Genomic DNA, 11503 nt, shown 5'->3' on the forward strand with positions numbered 1-11503 from the left:
TAATAATAATAATAATAATAATAATAATAATAATAATAATAATAATAATAATAATAAGTGATACTTGGTTTTGTTAAAAGAAAATTATATATCTGCTGTTATCTACGAGCCTGGTGAACTTATTTAATGATGTACCTCTAGATGGCCAGGAAAAATAAAATTCATCTTCATTGTAGTACTCTGATACAGCACTCTTTCGTTCCTGGTGGGTCATTTATGCAGTTCATGAGTTCATTTCAACAATTTTCAGGCATCTTCTTGACTTATGAAATTACATTGCAGTCCAAAAGTGGGGAACCAAACCAGCTTAAATATGTGCAAGCAGGGGAGCCAGAAATCTCCCAGAGAAAATGTTCTTTTTCCTCGTCTGCTAACTACCCCCCCCCCCCAAAAAAAAAAAAAAGAAAACCATCGGGAAGAAAAAAAAAGTATTTTCTACATATTAATAGACTATCTGCGAAACCCCCCTAAATTATCATATGTTTCGGGGTAGGCATATCCCCTGGATCACTTTCAAGACATTTTAAACGACGCCCGACCACGCCCCCAGCATATTTCCTCCTAAAATTTTACCTTTCGCCCTCACTCCCCCACCCCCGATTGCAGACGCTGGCGTCGCCACTGCCGGTGAGGGGGACGTGACCCATGAAGATCCGAGTTTATTGGCAACAGATATCGATACCGCGGTCTCTGGTGTGCTGCTGGGTTTTGGAATGGTGTTTGAAGAGGGAGATGTTAACTATCATAGCGCCCTCCTTAAAATGTATTTGTAATAAAGAAAAAAAATAACAACAACGACGATTTATTCAATTTGTCAACAACGTAAGGAACGTCTTCCAAAATTATAGTAAACGTTATCTAGGCCTACTAGCAAAACGAAATATGGCAACTGAAAGAAAAACGGATGGCGAAATAAGTAAAGTAAGTTCATGGTAAATTGCGTTTGATTTAAATGCCATAAATGGTGTTAAGCCTAGCCTACTAGGCCTAGCTAGGGCCAGACTAGCTTACTTAAAGTTAGGGTAGGGCTTAGAGGCCTAGACCTAGGCAAGGCCTATCCGAATCCTACCTAGGCCTAGGCTAGGCCTGTCCGAATCCTTCCTAGGCCTAGGCTAGGCCTAGGTAGCCAGAAGTCTGGGTACTCGAAATTCCAGGCATTCTACCTAACAAGACCACTGCAGTGACTACCAAAAAATGCCGATGTGGGCCGATCAAGATAACACCTTACTTCTTAGGTGGTCCGGGGGAATGTCCTGCAAATTTTTTTGTTTTCTAGACGCCCAAAAATAACTCTCTTTTCTGGGCTTACCTAGGGTCAATAGTAATCTGACAAGTACGAGTTGTCTTAAGACAATATAACCAAAGATCTGATGAAAAAGTCACTTGTTTTGGACGTTAGCCTCCTATTCGTTTATAGGTCTTGGCCTATGATAAATTTCCATAGTATTTTTGTCTAATGTCCGTACATCTGTAATTAGGCAAAATTTCTATAGCAACCAATTAGGTCTAACTTATTATTACATTATTATATTATTATTGTTTAATATTCCTTTTTTTTTTCTTTTCTGGGAGCCACACAGTGGTCTGGCTTTTGCTGCTCCCTGGCTCACCTAAGTATTCTTCATGTTTGTGAATTTCTGATTTCTTGTATAATTGTAATGTTTTATATTGTTATTTGTTTTGCCAGAATGAATAAAATAAAAATAAAAATAAAATAAACTAAGGAATTTCCGTAGTACTTGAGAAGTCTGCTAATCCTGCAGTTACAGAGTTTGAACCTGGTACCCTGTGATTGAAAGCAAACATATTAACCACCAAGTTACAGCACCATTCCATTATATAGACTGCTTCCAATATTGCAACTCATGCATATTTTGATCAGTACTCATTGGTTAATGATTGTCTTCTGGCTCTAGTATGAGGGTTAACGTTTTTGACAGGTGGAAATGTCATCATAACATAAAAGCACAACTGGTAATGATGAGCTGAACGATGACTCTATAGTAATCTGATTTCAGGATTTATGTTGAATTTGGAGCTATCTACTGTAGATCAGAGGTCACCAAATAGTTGCCCATGGGTTCCAAATTGGGAGAAACCATTTCTGGGTCCATTTGGTTTATATGAGATTTCATAACACTTCATATTAGCACTATTTTGCTGCACATGGTTTACCAGAGCATGTGGAGCAACATGTATGGTGTTGGACTTCTGATTGTGAGCTCCGGAATTCAAGACTGATGCCCATCGCCAGCTTGTGTCCTTGGGCAAGTCACTTTACTTACGTTTGCGTCTCTCCACCCAGGAGTATAAATGATTACCTGGTAGGATGGTATGGCATTAAACGTATGTGGTTGCTCGCGTAAAGCATCGACTAGGTATACTCTCCAGAGATCAGAGATAGTTGCACAAAAACAAAAATGTGCTGGTTTACCACAAGTATCCAGTAACCAGAGAAATACTGATACCAGCGCCTTTTTATATTTTCCGGAATGTGAAATGCACCATATGAAATTGAGATTCTTAAAAAAAGATAAAAAGTAGCTTAATTGAGGCAGACAAATTATTAATAATTACAATATTTAAAACATGCAAAATGAGTTTGAGAATAGATGATGGGTTAGTTTCAAGAGATTGCGGGTTGCCACATAATTCCTGTAACTTAACAGGAGAATTACTGACCGGTGTGGGTCTAATCTAACCTGCAAGCGATTTCAATCTCTCTAGCCCGCAAATGATTATACCATGAAAAGAGTAACATGAAAAGTTCGCTGCATGGACAGTGGTGGTGCCAGGATTTGCTCAAAGGAGGTCTGAGGACCCCAACGAAAGGAAGTGGGCGTGGTTGAGCGTCACTCAAAATCTCTCGAAAGTGTTCCAGGGGGCGAAGAATCCTCAGCAAGGTAAAATTTTAGTGGGGGAAATATTTTCTGGCGTAGTTTTCTGGAGATACAATTATAATGTTTCACAACACACATTAACAGGTAGCGCTTCTATGCAGTTGCTTTTTATGTAAATGCTCAGTATATTTATTAAAAATGTAAAACTTGTGTTTAAAAATGCATTGTTAGTAATTAAGTGGCCAGTGGTCTTGAAATGACAGACAGACAGATTGCAGAATTAATTTTGTTGGCCAATCTTACAGTGTTCATTTTTCCAGCAAAACTGGGGGTGGGGGAACTGCCACTGGGAAAGGGGGGAAAATTCCCCCTTTGCTTTCCCCTAGCACCGCCACCAGGCCAACTAGGTATTAATCAATATACAAAAATCATGCAGTCACAGCCAGGGTGCTGAGTCATGTAGTCTGTACAGTGAAACTTCCTGTATTAAAACAACATTTTTAGTCATCATAGCTGTCAATGTATTTTTAACAAATGCTTTTTTTCTTCACTGAATTCCACAGGATGAAGAGATAGCAGCAGTAGAGAAGATGTTACATGATTGGCGGTTTATCTTGCTACATGTAGATAGGTGGTTGAAATGGGAACAGGATTCGTACCCAGGCATCATGGCGGGATGTGTCAGTGCACTATTCTTGTGAGTGTTCTCTCTACAATCACATAAAGTTAATTAATAATAATTTTGCACTGATATAGTGTATATGTCACAATGCCTCTGTGTGCCTATTTCAATATTCTATTCACTTCTAAAGAAATGCAGATGAACAAATTTCGCTTAAGATTTGTCAGCATTATCAAATTTTATGTGACAAATTTGTGTGATGTGCCCATATATGGGCATGATGTGCCCATATATGGGTATGATGTGTCCATATATGGGGTATGATGTGCCCATATATGGGCATGATGTGCCCATATATGGGCATGATGTGTCCATATATGGGCATGATGATGTCATATAAAGTTTGTCACATAAAATTTGTTAGTGGGGAAAGAGCTTTCAACATCATCATGATCCTTATCCTCATCATCAATCTCTTCACCTTCAATCAATCATCTTCAATCTTCAATCTCTTCATCTACCAGACCAGCCTCATAATAGTAACATCATCATCGCTATCTTTATCATCATCACCATACTATCATATTAATATAACTACTAGTTGTTTCAGATTGTAATAGACCGATTCGGTGATGGACGTCACATGATCTAACTTGGATGTTGGATGTAAACAATGGACTGGCACAGCAGTGTTTTTCATGGAGATAGCTATTGCGGCTGTCCTTTGTTATTGCTGTAAAGATCATCATAATTCCTAGTAAACTATACCAAATTGATTGGAAATCGAACTTAAGAATTTTTCCTTAATGTTTTGCTAATGTTCTAAAGGATACTGGCCGCAATCATTGAGATTTTTCGACAAATGTTAAGCCTAGGTTTCTGCACATCTACGGCCTGTTTAGGTATGCACAAGGGTCTTCAACCCCACAAACTAGGCTACTATTTTAAGGCTAGGTAAGGTTTACAAAGGATCACTAAATTTCAAAGCATATAATGCTAGGAGAATGCTACTGTAGGATAAGTAAATAAACACTATTTTGACAGTCGTATTGCCTTTCCTTACCATTTATTTCTCAGTGTTTGGTTGTTTTCGTGACCATAACATTACCTTTTCTTATATTTTGCACTGATCTTACTGTAATGTTTTCCATGGTATACCCAAGTTATGTCACGTGACGGCCTGTAAACAAACATCGCTGAATCGGTCTATTGAATAAATAAAACTAATATCTTAGTATAAATTAATTTTATCAGTTAAAGCTCTGTCCAATTTTATGTGACAAAAAATATGCCCATATTTGGGTGTAATATAGCATCATCATTCCCATATATGGGCACATCACACAAATTTGTAACATAAAGTTTGACAGTGTGGATTGATCTTAACATGTTGTCTTTTTTTTTTGTAGTGCAATTTGGTACCTGGAACCCTCAATACTTACCACTGTCTCTTTGTTAGCCATGGTTGTCTGTCTCATTGATTATTTCCTACCTCGAGTATTCACAAAATATATCCACACTGGAGAATGGTGAGTTCAATAGGTCATTGTAGAGTACCATCATTATTATTTCCATCATCATAATCATCATAATCATCACCATCATCAGTATATTCTAATTATCATCATTAAACGTAATTAGCTATTAAACTCGCAGTGTCATTGTTGCTAAAGTATGTGTGGCTGGGGTCCGTGACTATCTAGCGACCATAAAGATGCGTTTATAGTAGCTCCATCTTCACATCATTCCACAACGAGAGGGGCGGAAATGAACCATAGTATCAGGGTAACCCCGTACTCTCCCAAAAGATGCAATTGGTGCACAAGCCAGATCTGTACACTGACCTCCATGTTAAGTCCTTATCCAAGAAGACTTGGTTCTACCAACCGAACCCAGGGTGAGCAGCTAGTTATTGGCACCCCTGCCTTACCGCTCTGCTACTGATCATCATACCGTAAAACCTCGATTTGGAGCCCAGCAGGCTTAATGTTGAGCTGAAGCCTATTTTGAATCGAAGCCCCCTCTTTAGTTTGAAAGATTAGCCTCCAAAAGAATCCATTTTCAAGGTAGCATATGCTTCTTTTCAAGCTGGTACAGTACATACACTGTACATGAATTAAAAAAAAAATAATTAAAAACAATCTTGGTTTATACAGTAGTTTAGGTGATTTAATGCCCGTTACAGGTAAATACACTTCATGATACAGGTTGATGTTACAGTGGCCTTATTTATTGTTCTATAGTACAAATTCACAAAATTTACAGCATTCATTTTGAAAAGAAGCCCCCTATAGTAGCCTCGAAAAGAAGCCCATCTCTAAAAGTTGTCCATCCAAAGTTTGCAAAAAAAAAGAAGTCCAGGGCTTCAATTCAAGGTTTTAATGTATTTATCATTTTCATCTCTCTATGAGTGAAAATGGTAACCTGGTATTTTTAAGGTACTCATTACAAGTTGCTACATTATTGATTTTCACATTGAGCTAAGCAGTGTATGTGTCCTATATAGGTAGGCATGATCCATAAGACTGATATGTTATGCATTGTCAACCTTATTACCATCAGCATCAACTCTTACAAACATCATCATCATCATCATCATCATCATTGTCGATCTTGGTACTAGTCAGCCTCATGAGCCTGTCCACCATCTCTTTTAATGCAAAGTTGTGTTTGTGATATTTGTAACCAAGTCATAATCATGATGTCAACAATTTGTTTACTATGTCTTCCATCAGGGTGCCTGACAACCAGCAGCAGTACCAGCAGATTTGCATCGGCATCGTCAACACCAAGAATAAAGTGACTAGGTTCACCTCAGAGATGAAGGAAATGAAATCAAACAAACCTAAACAGGTTAGAATCAGAAAAAAATTATTAACTTCTGTTTTTCTTGAAGGTTTGCATGTGCGAGTATCAATAACAAAATCATAAAAATGTTGGTTTACCGAAAGTTCAATGATTTTGTGAACTTTTGTTTTGAAAGACAAAATTTTGTCAAATTTGTTTGACCCAAATGATCATTCATACTGATATACTCCTTCAAGGTCACAAAAAATGTAGCCTCACAGTCTAATTGTAGAAGCATATCTAAGAGTCTTGAAATGGGGAAGGGGTTGATTGGTGGTGCAGGGTGTTGCCTCTATGATTAAGTGAGCGGGTGTTAGGTCACAAAATAGAGGTGATATGAGGTGATTTTTACCTACTTGAGCGTGATTTTTATTGTTTCGGACATTTTTAAGGCTGGGTGTGACTGGGGCGCGAACTATTTTGGGGGAACGCACGGTCCCTGGATAATTAACTTGTATCTGATAGCTCACCACAAGCATAAACATAAACAACATCAAACGTTTTAAAATAATACACAAAAAACTAAAAATGCATAAAGGTAATGTAATTGCAAATTCGTTAAAATGGTGGGTCGAGCAGGGAATAAAAAGAGCTACATTAATAGTGTGGCGGGTATGAAGAGTACAACCTAAATCCTGAACAATTGCAGTTAAAAAACTCATGCAAGGGATGTGTGCTGTCTTTCATTATTACAGTAGTCTATGCGATCTTGATAAAGATATGTTGTCCACATTTTAAATTGTATTCCTTTTTATAGTATTGTGCTCTTGTGCTGATAGTTCTTGGAATAATCGCCTTCGTTGGGAACGCAGTTCCTAACTTCTTCCTCACCTACTTATTTGGTAAGTGTGTTGATTTCTCATTGGTCAAACCTGTTCACAGGCTGTCACATCTAATTGGTTGGTTTGTTTTTTTGTTTATTATTCTTGAGTGCAATATATATTCAATTTCAAGAGAAATTTTTTTCCAATTGTTCAAACCAAATTCTTGATGTATTTAAAATTGAACTTCCTATTATCAAAATAATACAGTCCTCCCTCCTTCCTTTCCTTTAAATCTCACTTTATTTCTCCTTCCCCCTCCACATATCCTGATGTCGTTATTTTGAAAGCCTGAGCAGTCAGTCCTTGTAATGACGTACAGTACTTTATTGTTTGTGTTTATTCTGGTATATATATGAATAAAAAAAAATACATCAGAAATTATTTTATTATACCTAAAAGTTAATAGTGAATTGTGAAGTACATGGAAGTGGAGGAACCCACTTTATTAGTTTCTAACTATATCATCTGTTTTGTAATTTTTCCCAGTGCTATTCATGGTATTGTTACCGGGATTACATCACCGCGGTCTTCTTCACAAGTATTACAGTATTGCTGTTAAACAAGTTCTTGAAGCTTTGGGACGGAACAAGAAAAAGGATTAAAAATGCTGAATCCCCATCTGGTATATCTTAATGAAAATACCATCTCATTTGCATAGTATCCACCTGTAGTTAAAGGATAAATGACTGATATCCATGTTCACTCATGTTAAGACCTACTCAGACAGCATTGTATGATGCAGTCCGACATGATTATTTGTCGCATCTATTATAAGCTCTGCGTCGGGGATAGTCACGTTGTAGAAAACATTTTAATATTCTCACGATGACATCCGATTTGAAAATTGTAGGGTAATGCCAGTTGAAGATATATGTCCGTGATGAATTAATCGGTAGTGATTTTCGGTCCATAAAGATCATATAGGCCTGCAGTATAAAGCTCTGTTTAGATTATCAAAATTTATTTAAGAAAAACATGTGATATGCCTAAATATGGTCATGATGACATCATATCATGACCATATATAGGTACAACATGGCTATATGGAATTTTATTGTGTCACCATTACCATTAAAAAAACAAACTTTTAATTTAATACTTAATTGGTTACTTATTGGCTTTCAATTGCTAATTAATATAAAAGAATTAAATTTTCTCCACCAAATAATGCCATTCCTATATACTTCACATAGACCTTTAAATTGGCTGGCAGTCAAAATAAAACAATTTTATAAATCAAGAAAAAAAAAAATTAATTACTTTGATCTGTGGGTTATTCAAAGTTGATAATTTTCTTGATAAATAATAAAGCAGTTAAGTATATTTTTTATTTGCAGGTTTTATCTGGATTTATCACAGACATTAAATAAATATAAAAAAGCCAAATTATTGCAACTGAATTGAATATATGACAGACAGTATATCTTTGAATCACCCAGTGCAGAACAAAGGTCTTGCCCATATATACCTATGTTACCAGCACCTCAGCATTCAGCTAAAGACACATGATAATCAATATCTAGTTATCACAGACATATCTTCAACTAGTGCCATGGTGATAAAGCATTAATATTAAACTTTGACCCAGATGAGTGACCCGCGTGAACCCTGAATGCATGTAGAGAAAAGTGTGGGCAGGGGCCATGCAATGCGCAAAGCATTGAGCAAGAATGGGTGATGTGTGTGCTTTTTGCTTAGAAATGAAATTAAAACAGGAAATTAGCTTGTTGTTGAGTACCATGTTTTTTCTTTTCGCTTTTGTTTTTGGGAGGGGGCCCAGCCCCATTACCTCCTCTTGGATCCCCCCGTGATTTACCTTAAATAAAATATTTGAACAGTAATACAAAAAAAGTCATAGAGTTGATGTGTGAAAGTTAACTAAAATGATTTATAAATTTAGACATTTTTAAACTTTTAGAGGCAGATGCCAGAATAAACATTTGTTGTGCTTAAATACTTTATACATTTTAGTTTGAATACTACAGTATGGTAAGAAAATGCTTTATCTTTTTCAAAGATTATCATCAATACAAAGAAATATGTGAAATGCAGTTTAGAAATATGGATTAATATATCAGATTTCTTGATGTAATCACTATAGGAATCAATATTTTTGGTTTCTGTTAACTTGTTGTGCAAATAGGTTTTTTTTTTTAGTATAAACACTATTGAGGAAGTGAATTGTATTGCAGGTTTGTATACTGAAAATTTAGGTATATACATTAGTGTAAAGATTATATATCATAATTTATTGAAATCTTTAGTTCCATCTACTGTATTTTAAGGCAACAGAAGGTGGGAAATCACTGCGACAGACGGTCATTAACCGACACCATTCTATGAAGAACGCAACGACACGCGCAACTTATCGTTTTTAATGGATCCGTTTTAATGGACTAAAACCATGTAAAGAGAAATTAGTTTCTCAAGCCTAATTGAAACCCTATAAAAAAAACCGGAAAAAACTAAAACAGAAATCCTTAAAAAACTCCTCAAATATGACATAAATCCATGAGGATAGATTTAACGGTTCACACAAGCAAAAAGGTTACTCGACGATAGCTGATAAGCAGGGGCGCTTGCTGAATTTTCATACAAAAATATAAACACACCAGATGTGTTCAAAGTACAGAATAGAAATTAATGACCAATCTGGGGTAATTGTTGTATAGGCTGCAGTGGGTTGAAGATGGTGTGATCTTTGATGTGTGTGTTTAATTTGATACCATTTGTTTTCTCCACTAAGCATGTCATCCATGTTTTTTTGCTCTTTGGAGTTTTTTTATAGTAAACTTCATTCACGGAAAGAAATATTTAATAATCTCATCTCGTAACCATATATTTCACATAAAATCAACGTCTTGCAATGATGATTTATATACTAATATGTACAGTACTTGTTCTTTTAAACGTTTAAGAAATATTAAAAATGAACTTTATTGTTTTTTAGAGACAAATATACAGGAATTACATCCACAACCTCGAAACTTAGAAGCTTAGCATTTGACGACAATTCCATTCACAAAAAATATTTCTTGTGTTTTGTACTTTTTACTAATGAAGGCCATCTCCTGTGCGGTTCACTTAAGGTACTAGCAGCGTAAAGCTTATTCTACACTATCAAATTTTATGTGACAAAAAAATGTGATGTGCCCATATATGGGTACGATGACATCATATCACAAACTATCAAATTGTATCAAAAGAAGTTGAACGTGTTCTACTCTTATTTTCCATCATATTTTATGTGACGCTTTTTGATTAAATTTGATAACTCTGTAGACAAATCTTAAAGCTCTGTCCAAATTATCAATTTTCTTGCACAAAAAGCTGTTGTATGCCCATATATGGGCATGTCACATGTTTTTTAAAATAAAAATGTGATCTGGACAGGGCTCAAGGCATAACATTTTTCATATACATGCTTACGAGCATAGCTTCCAGCATAAGGGTGCGGATTCAATTTCTAGTGGTGGATCAAGGAATTTGGAAATAGAGAGCCTAGAAACTAAATTGTACTTACAATTACAGGTTCATTTCCATAATTAGGTAAAAAGTTGTTTTACACCCTTTTTAAGCCTGTTTTATACTAGTCAAATTTATTTGCTTGAAAGCGACGGTTTATGCACATTCTCATTTCTATTGGAGTTTTTTGCGTCAGCAAAATCAGTAGTTCAACCTGTTTCTACTTTTTGCGAAGCAAAAAAATGTGCAAACAATGAGAGCTCAGTAAGTGAACCGTCGTTTTCAATTCGCACAAATAAATTCGCTTAGTGGAAAACAGATTTTATGCTGGGTATACATTGCTAAAATACTGTATTTCAATTTCATGGACGTCAAAGTCTGATAAAATTCCACTGAGTAATATGCTTTGCAGTTACTTGTAGCTCTTTGCGAAATACTTAGCCTACTCCTAAAGCTGGGCACTCACTACGACGCAGTTTTACAAAGAACACAACACGATTAGTGCTCAACAGATCATTTTTGATGACGATCCATTCAGGCCATTGCCAACAATCAGTGGATGGCGTTGCGTCATCCATCACTCAAAGGAAGCGGATTTGGATACGTCGTGCCTCTAGTCCATTCTAAAGTAAAATATTTAATTAATGTAAAATAGTGCAAATATAATGCTGCTTTTCCACTAAAATGTTGTGTTGTATATATTGTAATATTTTATAAAATAATAATGTTTCATGGATCCTTTACCACGATCCATTGAACTTTATGTACAATGCCTTGTGTAAGTAATTTAATGTTGGTTCTGTACTTTCTTATTTAGTGGTGAATTTACTGTGTGCATAAACATGAGTCCCATTTGCCAAAAATCAGGTTGGCCTCCCACACTCCCTTAAGCAAGCGAGAATCTC

General features: G+C 36.0%; 1 protein-coding gene across 1 annotated transcript; it reads left to right on the forward strand.

Moving 5' to 3' along the window:
* The first annotated feature begins 759 nt into the window (after positions 1-759).
* Positions 760-11503, forward strand: LOC117116825 (ADP-ribosylation factor-like protein 6-interacting protein 1). Its single transcript, XM_033260919.1, has 6 exons — positions 760-921; positions 3404-3537; positions 4872-4991; positions 6198-6315; positions 7067-7151; positions 7620-11503. Exons 1-6 carry the CDS (start codon positions 883-885, stop codon positions 7733-7735), a joined length of 612 nt encoding a protein of 203 aa, XP_033116810.1. The 5' UTR covers positions 760-882; the 3' UTR covers positions 7736-11503.

Source organism: Anneissia japonica, unplaced genomic scaffold, assembly GCF_011630105.1.
Source record: "Anneissia japonica isolate Jap-2015-1 unplaced genomic scaffold, ASM1163010v1 scaffold287577_len299045_cov155, whole genome shotgun sequence".
Taxonomy (NCBI): domain Eukaryota; kingdom Metazoa; phylum Echinodermata; class Crinoidea; order Comatulida; family Comatulidae; genus Anneissia; species Anneissia japonica.

What these genes read in the sequence shown, in the direction of transcription:
- LOC117116825 (XM_033260919.1), top strand. Translation starts at nt 883, where the DNA reads ATGGCAACTGAAAGAAAAACGGATGGCGAAATAAGTAAA. An exon ending in TGTGTCAGTGCACTATTCTT is followed by an intron (nt 3,538 to 4,871) that starts GTGAGTGTTCTC and finishes TTTTTTTTGTAG; the next exon opens with TGCAATTTGGTACCTGGAAC. An exon ending in CTTCCTCACCTACTTATTTG is followed by an intron (nt 7,152 to 7,619) that starts GTAAGTGTGTTG and finishes AATTTTTCCCAG; the next exon opens with TGCTATTCATGGTATTGTTA.